The sequence below is a fragment of the Ochlerotatus camptorhynchus genome, unplaced genomic scaffold (assembly GCF_037179485.1).
Source record: "Ochlerotatus camptorhynchus isolate MF236.1 unplaced genomic scaffold, CSIRO-AGI_Acam_v1.1 ptg000614l, whole genome shotgun sequence".
Taxonomy (NCBI): domain Eukaryota; kingdom Metazoa; phylum Arthropoda; class Insecta; order Diptera; family Culicidae; genus Ochlerotatus; species Ochlerotatus camptorhynchus.
In genome coordinates, this window is record NW_027041093.1 from 120026 (window position 1) to 136606 (window position 16581).

General features: G+C 37.8%; 1 protein-coding gene across 4 annotated transcripts in view; it reads left to right on the forward strand.

Moving 5' to 3' along the window:
* Positions 1 to 16581, forward strand: part of Antp (Antennapedia) — a 118216-nt gene that overhangs the window by 87509 nt on the left and 14126 nt on the right. For 3 of the 4 annotated variants that reach the window (XM_065237387.1, XM_065237389.1, XM_065237388.1), the window contains exons 2-3: positions 4282 to 5506; positions 5563 to 5782. In XM_065237387.1, coding sequence (XP_065093459.1) covers positions 4997 to 5506; positions 5563 to 5782 — 730 coding nt within the window. In that variant the 5' untranslated portion in view covers positions 4282 to 4996. The remainder of the gene's footprint in view (positions 1 to 4281; positions 5507 to 5562; positions 5783 to 16581) is intronic. The other variant, XM_065237390.1, reaches the window with a different exon arrangement.

Below are 16581 nucleotides of genomic sequence, written 5' to 3' on the forward strand. Positions count from 1 at the left end.
TTAGTATACTTATAAACTGAGACTGTATTTTCACGGCTGATGGGATCGGCTCTTTATTGAAAGGGGTTTCACTCAAAAATGTAGGTCACTCATAGACTGACTAAAATTTTCCTCTTTTTCTCAAAAATCCGAAATACGACGAAAGTTTTACTCAGTCTAGGAGTATACTAATAGACTGAGTGTAACCGCTCTCTGTGTTCTATAAGTTTTTCCTGGAAAATCAAGGAAAAAGTTTTTTTTTTTTTTTAGACTATTTAAGAGAAAAAGTCTATAAGGGCCCATGCATTAATTATGTCACGCTAAATCGAGGAGAAATTTACCCCCCCCCCCCCCCCCTATCGTGACGTTTTTCCTATACCTAATGTATTGCTTGTCACAAAATCTTAGACCCCCCAAGAGAGTGTCATAAGATATGCATCAACCCTAAGTGACTTACGTTTTTGCCAATTTGAGTGAACGGAATTCAAATATGAGTTGGATTCATCGGCTGTGTTGATATCAGAGCTTTTGTTTTTCATGTAGACTACATTTGGGAGTGTTTTTTTTTCTCGTTTTCATCGTTTTTTTCAGACCTTTAAGGTCAATTTCTATGTTGTACCAAATTATTTTTGTTTTATCGTATTAAGGCACTATTATATATTTTTTTTTCATTATGGGTTTTCATTCCGTTATATTGATAGGATTACAGTAGAAACTTATGGGAAATATATGCCCCCATAACAAAAAACCGATCCTAAGGACAGACTTGATGCCTTGAGTGACTTAATTTTCGGAGGCTCCGTGTTCTGTGTTGAGAGCTAAATTTTTGTATTGTCTGTTGGGAATTATCATATATTATCTCAAATATTTATAACTACAGATTTATTTAAAGCAACCACAGCCAAGAACACTGGGAGAACAATATGCAAACTTGAAGGTTGTTGTCGCCTAATAGAATATATTTATCCACGATATATAATATATATGATAGGTTTAGATATCTTGATGGATCAAATTTATTTTGCGTAGGTCTATAGGTAAATGCATTGTTTTTAACATATCACTGCTTGGATTTTAAAAATAATACAAAGCACTGTGAAACGTTAAGATAGGTCAATGAAAAAACATCGTACTGTGCGTTACCTCCCATTAGAAAAACTCGCCTCATCCCTTAAGTCGTTATTAGTCACGAGGTCATTCCTGAAACAAAAACCACTTTGGTATGACGATACCGGTGGCACCGGTGTGAAGAGGACTTGTTCAGCAGAAGGAAAAACAGAGATTATTCCTCTTGCATGAAGGTAGTATATACGTCTTTCCATTTTGTATTGCCGTTTGTAAAACAAGTTTTACTGGTTCAGACAACCAGTGTTTCGCTGGTCGGTGCGGATGATGCACATGGATACTTATTTTTCAATCACTACCAGCAGCTTCATGCAACCAATTCATGCGAGGCAAAAGAGCGTTTCGTTTCGCACCGATCGTAATTTACTATGCGACTTGTGCCGACAGTGACTTCTATATAATGTAATTGAAGCGCAATTATAAACAGTTTAGATGTTTATTATCACTTTGACGTATCTATAGTTTGCGAAGTAGATAATGTATAGATGCTACCAGAAAGTTAGCCACGCAAATCGTTGATGTATTTTTGAGATTTCAATACAAATCTAATAACATACAAAAGTGTCAAGTTCCACATAAAAAGTCTGCTTCTAAAGGGGTCTGAAACAAAAATGTAATAAATTAATCAAATCAAACTGCAAATATTCACGCCATTTAGCAGGAATTCAATCCAGATAACAATTCCATTGCTAGAGCGGCAATATATGCACTATGCTTCTGCATAGCTATTGCCAACAACCAAGGTGTGAATAAATATATGTATACTGATACGTTGGCCTCCCATTGTTAAGCTTCAGTGAATTCATCCATTGCCGGGGTCCCGTCAACCCTTCTTGATTACAAATTTCCTTGCCGAAACGATAGAATTTACTCAGAACCTCTCACACAAATTCAACATCATCATCATCACGATCATTGTCGTCGTTGTCGTTGTGGTCTACGACTATACAGGCTGAGACGACGTAGGACAATATATGATGATTTAGCAGCGTCAAAACCAAAGCTATTGTTGTTGATGTTGTTGTTTTTCCTTTTCAGAGAATCTGATGACGACGAGAAAATGCTCCATTCCGGGATCCATTGTATGAAACCAAAGCTAGATGAAGGAAACAATTTTCATGCTTTTCCACCCACCAGTCACCCCAGTTGAGAATGTTTGTGTGCATCAGACAGAACAGGTTGCTGCAACCTGGTACCATTCTCTCGATGGGGTAAACGCTCTACACCCATAATTGTATTGGGATATGACCGAAGCTTGCAGGTTTACCCTGCAACTCAGTCTCATACCAACTTATTTGCGGTTCATTGTGTGCTCTTGTACACAGCAGTGGATGGAAGCGACTCGCTTTAAATTCAATTAAATTTAATCAAATCAAATGATGAATGTGGTTTCAGAAATGGAACATTGAGCAAACCGATGAAGTAATATTCTCAGCAAATTCTCTCATCTCAAGAACCACCGTGTCGGCAGTGACAGCTAATCCATGAAGACAAACACAAGAAAGATGATGTGGGAGAGGAAGATTTTTTGCTCCGATATGGCTATACGGGTTTCAAATAGTGCGAGAAAGAGGAAGACTCGATCTTATTGTTTTGAACATAATCAGAAACGATTAATGTTGATTTATCGCTCGTCGCGCGTTTGTGATGCATTCAAGCATGTGTGACCCACAACAGAGGGGCACTCTTGCCAACGCTGTAAAATATAATATGCTTTCTCTCCAACGTATATTTGATCTTATGGCAAAGGTCAACAGTTGTTCAAAAAATTTCCTCCAATTCCTCAGCCATACCGTCTGGCAAGCGTTCGATGCCAAGAAAATACCAGAGAAGAGAGAATTTCGATGATGGTCAACCACTTTGTGCAAAAGCGTACGGGTATTTCATAATTCATAAACCCATTCGCCAAGAGCAAGTCAGCGAAACGCAGAATAATTAATAGCTTATTTGAAACAACTTCGTTCATTTCTTGTTCTACACTCGTCTGTACTAACCAACAGAATTTTTGCGCAATGGATTCGGTCTTCATGGTGGGTGACGTGTCCTCTCTGGATTACCTCCTACTTCCTCCTCCCACTCGGAGACTTTTTTGTTCTCATACTCAGTGCTGCGCTACTCTCAGAGGATCAACACCGAGACATAAAAATTAATTACGTTTGGCAACAGAAGTTGTTTTTCATCGCTTCAAAAAGAGCGAGATACGTTTCGTTGATTCCCGTAAAAAATAGCAAAACAAAAGTAACCGAGACACAGCGGATAGTGAGCGAGAATAAGAAAATAGTAAAATGGCATTGTTGGAAAAGTTCTTTGCTGAAGATGCCACTCTGATGTGTTTACAAGCCGAAAGATCTGCTTGCTAATTTATCATCACGGTAATAATCTTTCCCCTTGCGATGGATTTTCCATCGACGCAAGGAATTTTCTTCAGACGACTGATGATCTTGCTCGGAAAAGCGCCAATATGACTTTCGCACACTTGGGATCAAGTAATTATGATTACACGCTTTTTGCAGATCACGACACAGACACCGCATCTGACACATAGTCTCACGTGGGTAACTAATTTCGTAAATAGCATGAAATCAAATTATTCATCTTCAAAATAAACGGGAGACTTTCCGCTGATGGGATGTCAGCTGAGTATTTTCTAAAAAGTCTGACACACCGGAACGTCTGTGCAGCAGAGGCTGGTCCTGCTGCAAAACTGGGTGTCTTTTGCCGGTGCACGGTGTTTCCCTTAGATCTCTCGCATCTCTTTGTGGCACTCTTGATGTTTATAATTCATTTTGGCAGAAAACATGTGAAAGTTTTGTAAATGTGTCGGTTTGTCGTATGAATATGACACCAAAGGTTCTATTGAACTATAATTTTGCTTTCGTTTACAAAATCTTTTTACTGGATGTAAAATAATAATTCTAAAATGCTAAATGCTAAAATGATATAAATTATCTAATGCCGCAACTCTTCCCAAAGAATGTCTTTGTTTTAATTTGCACCCATTTTGCTCGAAACTCACTCAGAATCACACATGCATAAAATATACCAACAACATGGAAAAATTACTGACAGACATACAATCAGAAAAAAAAACCCTGTATATTTTGCAGTTTCCCAGCACACATTAGTATGTTCAGACGTCTAATCAACAATTCTTTGATTTCGTTTTCTTATTCACAGAAAAATCTACTACCGATAGGAACCGTACTCACATAATACTGGGCCAGCATCGATGAATCGTCATCCCTCTTGAGAGCAGCTTTTTCCAAATTTGATTTTCCAGTATTTTGGAGTTTGGAAATTATTTACCGCAGCAGACCACCGACCATCGCCTGAAGATCATCCAAAACAGTTCTACCGGCTAGAATAAGTGTGTATAAGTGTATTTGTGCGCGTATGTGAGCAAATTTTAATTGAGCTTTACTTCGTTCAGTGGTAAATTTCCTTACAATTTGTTGTGTTTTTTGTCATACAAAAGATAGAGGCAAAAAGTTGCTCGAAGCAAGTATTCATCATCACGTTGTATAAAAATCATCCTCACGGAAATTCACGCATGCCAGGCATACATCGTCAAGAGAAAGTCAATACACAATAAGAAAAGCTTTTGTGATAGTTTTATAAATTAAGTCTACTGTAAGGAAATAGTAAAAGTATTAAGTGGTAGTGTCAAATTCAACGGTCCCAGTGAAACAACCACCGATACTACCACATCTTGTCCAAATCGTTGAATTCATGAATTTAACACAATATTCATCGATCGCATATGAGACAGATGATTGATCACTAATCTCTTCGATTATCTGGAGCTGTGTGTTGATTTTTGGAGCATCCTTGTCTGCTTTTCAAACAAAACCGCTACAGATAGCTAAACTAAGCCCAAACCAAACCTTTCAATATGACAATGAGTACAAATAATTGTGAAAGTATGACGTCATACTTTACAAATTCCTATATGAATTCAGACATGCACGGCCATTATCCTGGAACGGGTGTGGATGGTTTGGATACCAGTCAACAGATGTATCATCATAGTCAAAGTCATGCCAGCCAGGGAAATATGCCTCCTTACCCACGCTTTCCACCATACGACCGGATGGGATACTATCAGCAAAACATGGACCCTGCCGGATATGCGCGAGCCGATAGCCCATCGAGTCAGGTGGGTGGAGTGATACCTCAGCAAACGAATGGCAATCCTTTACAGCAAACGCAAGTACAACCTCAACAGCAGCAACCGATTGTTTACGCTAGCTGTAAATTGCAGGCCGCGGTGGGTAACGGCCCAAATGGTCTAGGAACTTACGGTGCTGAAAATGGATCCCCTCCGTTGGAGCAGATGGGCCACCATATGAACACCGCTCAAATGACAATACCTCAGCATCACATGGGGCATGCACAGGGACAGGTAAGACTATAGAATCAACCCATACGAACTTGATGAGATAATACCGCTGATATTAGGATTGTTTCCCCCCTGACCAGGTGCATCAGAATCCACAGCATATGGGTATGTACACCAATACGGCTGGCGGTCCGCCTGGCGTAGTGCCGCAGCAACCACCAAATATGATGCACCAGCAACCTCCACAACTACACCAAGGACAGCAACCACCTCCAAACAGTCAAAATTCCAACTCGGGGCTACAGTCACCACTTTACCCATGGATGCGGAGTCAGTTCGGTGAGTTTTGCTTTCAAGCGCCATATAAGATTAACAGCTATCAATTTATTATACCACATCACTTGGCAAGACGTTATTAGTCATTAGAATGCCTCAACAATACTTTGAATTAGAGAGGAGCAAAAATTACTTAAGGTTACACTCTACGGAACGGAAACGCACGAACGAAGAAAAGGAAATTTTGATCTTAATTAATAATTGCTTTTCTTTTCCGCGGCCTTTCCTACTTTCTACAATTTTTGGGAGTTTGCGGTCATGTTTCTGGATACCTAAGGAAACCGTTGCTTTTTTACTCTGTGCTATGTTTGAGTATAAAATTACACGTTTACTGGAGGAACAAGAGTTCATTTCAACATGTGTCTTTTGCATCAATAATGTCGCCATTTTTTTTTGTAAAATGAAACGTCAACTCATTACTATAGGCCATATTGTGTCACGTTGTCCACAATTATCATAGCCGGACAAGTTGCCTCAGGTTAATCAGCCCATATCTGAATGTATTTCGGTGCAAAATAAAAAAAAAACATAATAAATTTACGAAGTTAACGAAGGGCTGTTACTTTTATATGTAATCTTCGGAAGTCGAGAAAATGATCCTCGAATCCTTGATTTCATAATACAATCAACTCTCCATTTCTTGATATTTCTCCCTATTTCGATGCTTGAGCTTGAACACAAAGTGCATCGAAAATCGTACTAGTAAGCTAATAAATTAACGTTTTGAATTTCGATGTCTCCCACAAAGCTTCTATACGTAACTGCACCCTACCAAGAAGTGTGAGGCAATATTGACGATTTACTTCTTAGAGAGTTGTATAGATTTTTTCTCCTTTACTTTACTCAAATCTTTGGTTTTTATTAGTTAGGTAGGTTCCGATTCAACACATTGTAGCTTCATTTTTATACCTGTGATCTTGCCTTTTTTTTACCTAGGAGATGAGTACTTAGGGGGTTAGATTTTGAATGTGTTGACAGTTCTTTAGTGACTGCACATGGTAGTCGAAATACGTATCTGTCATGGGATACCAAAATGAATTAAGTGGAATTAAATGGAAGATAACCCTTTTTTGCTGTTTTATTAATATTGACATTCTAATAAGGGAGCATACTTAGGTGTAACATAAGTTAGGCATAATGGACATTTCGTCTAATGGATGTTAAACATAAATATTCATCTTCTTCACGTAATAGGAAAAATGGCTTCGATTGCCAACTTCCATGGAATGATACAAAACATTTATTCATAAAGAACTGTTCGAGTAGGTCTTGTGAAATATAGTCGAAATATATTTTGAACAACGATATTTGATCGAATGAATATTTGATTGAACATATATTATGAAGTGATGGTAAATGAGCTAACACAGGTGGGTAAAATTAGTAACGGTTATGAAATATAATTTTCCTTTACATCAATTGCGCCTGTCTGGGAAAAATCACAGCTGGTAATTAGAATGAGGAAAAATTATTAAATTTCTTATTGACTGCTCTTGTTTGACAGAATTGTATATCCCTTAAAAATTAATCATAAAACATGAAAGTATCATAAGACATGAAAGTATTATATACAGGTTATATAATCACATATATATAAGTTTTTTTTTTAGTATTATAGTAATTTTAACACATTTAAGGTGACTTGCCGCAGTGTTCACTCGGCTGTCGACAAAAGCAGGCCACTCTCGATGTGTGCTACGCGATCGTTTGATTTCTCGACAGCAACCATTGTGTGGTCCTCCTCATTGTTCTTCATCAGCAGTTCTTTCGGTCGATGCGTCGTCGACTTTGGAAAGCAACCGTTTCGTGATGAGTGTGTGAGTGCTGACCACGTTTTGCGTCCATTGCTGCAATGGACGCGCTCTGACCCTCGTTGGCGTACAACAATTTGCCATACAATGAAACTACTGGAAGCGGCTCCAGTTCTGATGGAGGAGGCTTTTTGGATAGCGGAAGATAAAGTGTTTATTGTGTTGTACCTTTTGACTATAGATTTAAAAATGTATTGTATAGTGACCAAGAATCCTCGGCTCTGTAAAGTTAATTCGGTTGAGCCTTATCAAATAAATTAATAAAGAAAAAAAAAAAAAAAGGTGACTTGCCGGGGATGTAATTTGGACTCGCGACCTTTACCGTGAGAAACAAGAATGCTAACCTAAGCTGGGGCCGACCCTCACTTTCCCTCGCGAGCTTGAATTTGCAAAGGATATTTTTATTTTCAAATTATAACCTTTTATTATTTATATTGTTTAAACTTGTATTTTTCCTACACAACATTAGCAAAGTGGTTCTTTAAAATTAGTCTTATCCCTATTGTTTTTTGCAAAAAGCGCATGTTTTTTCGACATCACCCGGTAAATAGTAATAATTTAGAACCATAGGAAACCCATTTCCTTAAAATTACACCTGAAAAAAACCTGAGTTTAAAAAAGTTTGCTTAACACATATCAAACTTCTTTCTACTTATATTATTATTGAGACTTTTAGCAGTAGGCTGGATAATCTAACTCAATATAAAACTGTTATTATCTTCTTGAATTTCACATAAACATAATATATTACTATTGAAAGTTTGCTCTTCTTTTATTGTTTGATTACTGATGTTTTTTTATGAGAGTGCAGAAAATTTTTACTCTTCTTAAGAAGGATATGGTTTAGCTTTTAGCGGTTTGAGTGTGTGTGACATTTTTTTTAGATCGGTTTACCAGCAACTACTACATCAAATAATAAAAATTAAAAACCGATGCCATATCATAGGTACACGTCTTCTATTGACATATTGGGAATCAATTTTTTCCTTAGATTCTTGAAAAATTAGCATGTGAATTATTATTTATTTTTCCTTATTTAAAAATATACTATATTGACAATATAGTTCACTCTTTCAAGCGTGCCTTTGCGTTACTAATGTTTTCTATAAATGAGGCATGCAAGCTTTAAGTGAGGTTTAAAACGAAACTTGTTTAAACAATTAATTTAGTATTCCCTTATTCGCGATTTTTCATTGATTGCAATTGATGTAATAGAATTCGATTTTCATGTGCAACAATTTCACCCACTCACCCCTCGACTGTAATCAAATTCAGATTGACTGCCTTTTCTGAGGTTAGGGGGTATGGGAAATCGAAGAGTTAACTATATTGTTACTGTAGTATATTTGCTCTAACTTAAACCGAGAGGTCGATTTTTTCTGTTTTTTAGTCCAGCTTTTTGCCATGATGACATAGAAAAATATATCTACATGTACATTTTTTTTAGAAAATAGAAACTTACGATTTTCGATATCTTTTTTTTTCAATATTTTTAGCAAAAGCAACTCGTATTTTAGGGGTGACCCTGGCGTAGTGGTTAGCATCCATACCTTTCAAGCCAAAGTTACGAGTTCAAATCGCACCCTGGACAAGTCACGAATAAACCAAGAGCGTTAAAGTGACTATAATTATAAAAAAACGGTTATCTTAGTCAGTGTTGGAAGTTTTGCGTTGCAGACGTTAACACTCACGTTAACGAGAATCACATGATTAACAAACCTGTTCCGGGAATCGAGAATGTAGCCAGAATCTGACTTGGACCAAATCCAACCTTGCGACACTTTTGTTTTTATGCTATATTAGGGTAATTGTTAACCACTTCTGGGCTAGTTTATCACCAAATGCGGCACTTAAAATCAAACGAGAATTAAAAAAAAAAATGAAATCATTAGAGGGGATATTGAGGCCCAGGAATACATTGATCACACGCTGATCCAGAAGTCCCTAGAACCTAAGCAGTAGAAAACAACTTATGAATACAAAATTACCGGGTGTGATTACAGCATAGAAAACTTCCTGAATATGGTATTGAAGCACTGGACATAAGAGGTAAAATACCAAAAAGAACCTCATAAATACTCTACGATGCGGCGTAAGTTGAAACGGAAGTCGTAACTATTAACGGATGTGAATAATTGCTGCGATTATTTTTATGACAGTCAAAACAGGTAGTTACAAATAGCTTAACGTGCCCTTTTGCTTTGTTTATTTTCATTAGTTATGAAATTTGCAACAAAAAAATTGTTTTCGCAGCGCTCCATTCTTTCCAAAAAAAGTTGAATTTTCTGTATGTTATCGAGTTTTGTGCCCTAGGAAAGCATATGGTGGCTAGATATTGTAATGGCATAGAAAATCTCGATCACAAATGTGTTTTTCTAATCTTTTACAGCATTTAAATTTGCCCCACATTTTTAAACCCTTGGGGTAAACTAAAATGAGTATCGCGGTACAAGTTGAAATAATAAACTGCACATTTTCAAGAACAAATCTGATGTATAAAAATACTAGAATCCACCCATGAAACAATTTAGCTGGTTAAAATCTGAATAAGCGAAACCTATTGTGGAAACACTATGATCATTTCATGTATTGAATTGGCCAATACATTTATAATAGGGTTAGTTGTCAACAGTAGAATGTATTGTATTCTGTGATTAAATCATTGTAATTTCATCGTTAGTTTTCTGGATGGACTGCACTACTATCCGCGCTCTTCAGGGGTTGATTGTAATCCCACAAGGGAGGGTGAAGAGTTGCCGAAAGGATAAAATAGATAGAATTGTCATCATAAAATTGCTAAAATAAATGTGTTTCAATTTACCTCACTGTATGGGGTAAGATGCAATGAGACACATTATAATTGTATCCTTATTGAAATGTAAATTTCTGCGATCTTCATTGTAACTCAATATTGTTGCATGATAGAAGATACTTTCATGAAACTTTTGCAGCAAAAACATCTGGTATACGTTATTTTATTAGATTCCATAGAGCATCGAAGTTCATCAAAAAAAAATGTTTCAACCGTTTCATATCTCGCTATAGGTAAATAAATTCAATCCTTATGAATAAAATTCTTCATAATAAATAAATTCAGTTTTTAAGTAAGCATTGCTTGGCTTCTACGTATTTCAGGCTTCAGGTTCTGGTTTCTGCGTATTTCAGCTCACAATAATAGATGAGGAAACCTTTGCATAATTCTGAACGGCAGTTTAAAAGTTGCAGTCACCTGAATAACCGCTCTAAAGCTTTCCAAATCAATTTTAGCTCGTTAATGTGTATCGTGCAAGAAAAAGAGAAGTGGAGAAAAAAAAACACATCTCAAGATATATTTCTTTTGCTGGGTTAATTTTGTTTTAATTCTTGACTTAGTTCTTTTGCCGTTCTTTCCATCGTATTTTTTTCCGTGATCACAAGACGCGGGAGAGTATTTTTCTTTTTGACAACGGCAACCTAACAGAGAGCTGCACAATTCAAGAAACTGGACTGAAGATAAATGAAATGATATTAATTTTAATTTCAAACCATCCTCTGGCTTCACGCTTTTTAAAAAAATAACTTAAAATTTGCACCTTTTCTATTTAAACTGGACGAGACTAAATCAGTTATTGTGTTACTGCAATGATTTTTGGGTTTATTATCAAAACTTATTATAACGTCAATTTGAACATACGTTTTAAGATCTTTTCTTGAACCCCAGCATACCTAGCGCCACAGATTCTTGCAATCAGATGTCAATAATTACATACCCAATCATGAATGCTTTTGATGACGGCTTTCCACAGACTCGAAATGAAATTATTTTTAAATTAACATAACTTTCCCCCTGCCATGAGAATCTCGTATCATGCGCTTGATAATAACACAGCGGATGTGGAAATTTCATTGCCCTTCACTCACGCTTTTAATTCACCTGAGGAGATGTACGAACGAAGCGAAGGAAACGTAAAACTAAAATGGCTTCCTAATGATTTTTTAATTTTAAGGTTCCCAAACCACTCATCTTCGGTCCGTCTCAGTAATCCAACCAACGTTATGAGATTGGCAGTAGCTACGATCTCAACGAGTTCTCCATCTTGATGGATGAACAAAAATAACACAAAGAACCCGTCATCAGATTCTTATTTCAGTTTGATTGACAGGTTTGGGCATGATTGCACTAGTTTTTCGAATAAACTGAAGAATCGTCATTAATCATTTGGGCGTACTTTTAGTTCTATTAACCGATGCTGTGGTAGGAACATGTTGATACAAAGTTAACATTTCTATCATCACGATAAAGGAATTTCATTGGATGTTACAGCTTTTGACGGTAACCAATAGGCTAACGGCAATGATCATTAGCAGCGGAACTAAGACATGATACCGTTCAAAATCGGGACATAGAAACTTATTTGCGCGAAATTGTTATGTGTTAAATTAGTTCTCTACATGTGAAATTTTGAATTTAAAGAGGAAGTGACTTTCATAAATATATTACTAGAAACGCAGATGAAATAAGTTCACCAAATTTCTTGACCTGTGTTTCACAAAATTCATTGTATTTTAAAGGAATAAATGAATTTATTTTTATTAATTGACTAATTATGTATCTTGACGAAGTTTGTAACGGATTGTTTTGTATGCATAGCTGTCATAACGAATTTTTTAATATTTATTATGGTGGCGATGGTGATGATGGATTTTTAATATTTAATTTAATAGTAATTGTTATAGAAAAAAATAATTTTGAGTAGACTACAAAAGTTTGAGCCTCGCGTGTGTATTACGGAGGAGAGACTGAATTTAACATTTGATTAAAAAAAAAGAACATTGATGCATATTTGGAAGATGACTTAAATTCTTCTTTCTTTTATTTAACGTCGGTCTCTGTTCCGCAAACTAGTGCCAATCACCTACGGACATCGATTGCCATCCATTGATGGAAGGCAGCTTCCACACCTGCGTTGGATATCGCACCCATTCAAATATACATATGGGCCGGCACCAACGGCTTTACTTCCGAAGGAAGACGTGACCAGAGATTTGTATACCTCAGAAAAACCCCCCGACCTCGGTTAGGATTGAACCCAGATCCTTTGGAGTGAAAAAGCAGTTACGCTTACCACTACACCACCGGCACCGGCCATTGTGATGACTTGAATTAGTAGTAAGATTTCTGACTGAATGTTGGGGATTTGTGAGCATTCCTGACGTTGCTGAACATTACGATAGAATCAGAATCCAGGGTTGCTTGTGTATTAGAATGCTTTGTTGATTATTCATTAACAGTTGATCACTTGCTTGTGAATATTTGAGGTGGATAAAAAGGTGACCAAAGAGGCGAACGCCTAAGCTTATTACATATAGGGGAAATGTCTCTAATGTTGGCCTATGGATCTAAGATTGGGCCCATCGCTAAAAATCTGCTATTTATCAATTTTATCTAGATGAACGCGTTATTGGGACGTTACTAATGGATATTTTTGTTTGCTATTGAAAATTTAGTCGATTGCTTTTTTTTTTTTTTTTTTCCTTTATTATAGATATTTTTAGCCAAAGGCTAGTTCATCTCTTAAAGTCGATTGCTGAATTTATGTATGGGCCCAAATTAGGGACACTTAGGCCGACATTACCTGCATTTCCCAGATATCGCTGTGAAGCAGCTGAAAAGTTTTGGGACCATCATCATCATCACTAACACTAAGGGGGTCTCGAAGAAACACAAACATTTTAGTTTGTGGAAAGGATGGATTAGATCTGGATTCACATTGGAAAGTGATGCGATCTTTTAAAGCATGGTTTAAGCAAACGACATGACCCTATCAACTCAGTAATGTAAAGGGACTTGGGTTGTAAACCACGTTCTTCTGCTCAGTAAGCAAAAACGGCTGCTCTAAGGCTACCGTGGCCCCTAACATCATAATAAGCTACGAATGATGATTGAAAGATCCCAGCCCAGATGAAATAAGTTTTACAAATTTATTTCCTCAATAAACAGTTAACAATTATTCCCAAACCGCATCTAGCGTATATCATATATTTTCGTATTTTTCGTATTCGTATAGAATTATATCAGTTATGTTTTTTGACAATAGAGGCCCGGGATAGATTAACTCAGTAATGCAAAGAAGTTTGGGAGCTAATCCATGATCTTCAGCTCAGTAAGCAAAACGGGTGTTCTAACGCCACCATGCCATTTACATCAGCTATTCATGTAAAATGACGCCCCCGAGAGCAGTTAACAATGTTTTTAAAACCAGATCAAGCGTACGTCAAATTTTAAAATATTTGTTACTTTTTCCGTGCCGTTACGCCCGAGTTCTATCTGATATGATTTTCTACAATAGTGGCCTGGGATAGATTTTAATATCGTTTCCCAGCGAGACTCAAACATGTGTGTGAAAATCAATATTCTACCGAAAATAATGCTGTTGTATTCTACAGAAAAAAAAGAATCCAAAATCTCAATTTTGAAAAACTGGAACTAAAATAAGAAGAAAAAAAAAACAATAATTCCGAACATTTAAGAACAGCTTACAACATGTCTGAATCAGTTAGCCTAGGAATCGGCATTATCTTTTTCTTTATCTTCGATTTGTTTTCCGTCGATCTCGTTTTCCGTACTGAGTACCAATGCTGCCTACATCAGGAAGGCAGCTCTCACACCTGGACCCCTTACAATGTTTTCATTCCTTTATTTAACGTCGGTCTCTGTTCCACAATCTAGTGCCAATCACCGACGGACATCGATGGCTATCCATTGACGACAATCGAATGTGCAGGAAGGCAGCTTCCACACCTGCGTAGGATATCGCACCCATTCAACACACATGGGCCTTCCCTTCCGAAGGAAGACGTGACCAGAGATTGTTATGCTTCAGAAATATCCCACCGACCTCGGCTGGGATTGAACCCATACCAATTGAGGTGAGAAAGCAGTCATGCTTACCACTACACCACCGGCGCCGGCTCATACAATGTCTATGAATTATTATTTTTCAATTGTATTTTTCTCGAAAATAAATTCCGAAACGCAATCAACCTTGATTAAATATTTGGCTGCAATATTCACCTTCCGCCATATAATGGCTGTCTCAAAGCGAGAAGAAGCATTTAACGAGTCAGAACTGAAGCAGACATATACCGTATGGGATTACTTAGAGCGGCCAGGGGCTGCACTTATATGCGAGGTCGACGAACTGCTTTAAGGAGCTGAGCCAAACGCGTATGCTAGTCCCTTGGAGCAGATGGAAACGATGTTGAAGAAGTACATGTCTCTAATGAGGTGTTCATGGCAGTGGCAAAAGGATTAAAAGTTAAGGTAGCACCCGGTCCCGATGGAATCCTCAACTTGAAAATGGTGATTCAGGCGTTCACGGACATGTTCGATTATGTAGAAATGTCTAGATGAACGACAAAGGGAAGGTAAAGAAATTAAGGAATGTACGGATAAGGAGAGTGAGCGTAGATTGTTTACAATACAGTTCGACTTCCTTAAAGGAAGATCTACAGAGAGCTGAGAAGGAGAAGTGGATTTTGCACCTTGATAACGATAGATGTCAAGAGTTCATTCAATAGCGCTAGCTGGGAAAGCATCGTTTAAGCATTGCAGAGAATAAGGGTTCCCGACTACCTACGCAAAGTTCTGAACTGGTACTGGTTTACGAGAGAAAAAAGGAGCATAGAACGATTAGGATCACTTTAAGTGTTCCACGAGCAGTTCCATCAGATGACCGATCGTCATCGGAGTAGATCTCAATGCTTGAACAGTGGATTGCGGGAGGATAGTCTGGTGTCAAGTCTAGCAAAGCTGATTGAATCACCAGCATCTTTTTAAAAGATGGTTGGGAATGCATAATTGACTCAGTGTTCTCTTAGCTGTCGACAGAAGTAGCTGTGTTTTTCGTTGTGGGTCATGCGACTGGCTGGTGCTTTTTCATTGTCTGCAACTCGTTCACTTTTGTCGTTGTCGGTGAAAGCAAACAACTGGAGCTGTCCGTTAAAATGAAGCTGACGATCAGATTCAGCTTCGCAAATTGATGAAATTTCAGATTTTGTGAAATCGCTGGACGCGGATATCGTTCAGATGATTGCTACATACCGGATAGCTTAGGAGAAATCTTTGTGCATTAAGTTCAAGACATAGGCAGCGATGCTTCATTGCTTGTTGCATAATATGAGCGATTCAGTTTACAATATGCTGATGGAAAGGCAGTCGAGGTACACATGTCACCTGTGTGGGGCAACGTTCAAGACGTGTGAGTATATGATCTTCCAACAGAACGATAAGAAGCGTTCAGAGAGCCAGAACTGAAGGAGACAGAGATACGCTTAAGGAAGTGGTAAAAGTGGTGAGCGTCACACTTAAACAGAAGGTAAAGCTTAACAAGACGAACTGCTTTAAGGAGTTGTGCTGAGAGACCCAAACAGCGTCTTCCGAAATGTGTCCCAGAAATCTGACATCATTGAGGAACTCTGCCCGAAGCACGACCCTATGACCTAGCCATCTACATCGTAGGGCGCGCAGTGGGAGACGATGTTGTATGAATACACATTTTCCAATGCGTAGCAGTTTCTAAACTATAAAAAGTTCAACAATCGCACGGGGGGAGAGGTAGCTCATCGATTCTTCCGGTTCTCCTCCTAGCATCGGCTATAAGGTACCAGGCGATAACCAGGGTAGTTGATCGATAGCTCTATGACGTCATTTCGTTGACGTCTGCAATGGGAAATTCTCATAGCAGGCGTTGACGATGGGACGTTGTCGAGTTGTTGAATAGCAACTATCGTGGTAACTCACCGATTACCTGTCGATCTGCCAAATTTGGAAAGACGTCTGCATTGAATTGTCTCATATAATAATATTCCGCCCACTATATCACAAGAAATTGCGAGTAGCTGAGTGGAATGGAGATAAGTTAAGCATTGGGTACAGGACCAAGTCTCCCCTGGGTGGTGCCTAAAGATGAGCGCAATAGAATCATCAAGTTGCCATAAGGCACGGAATGA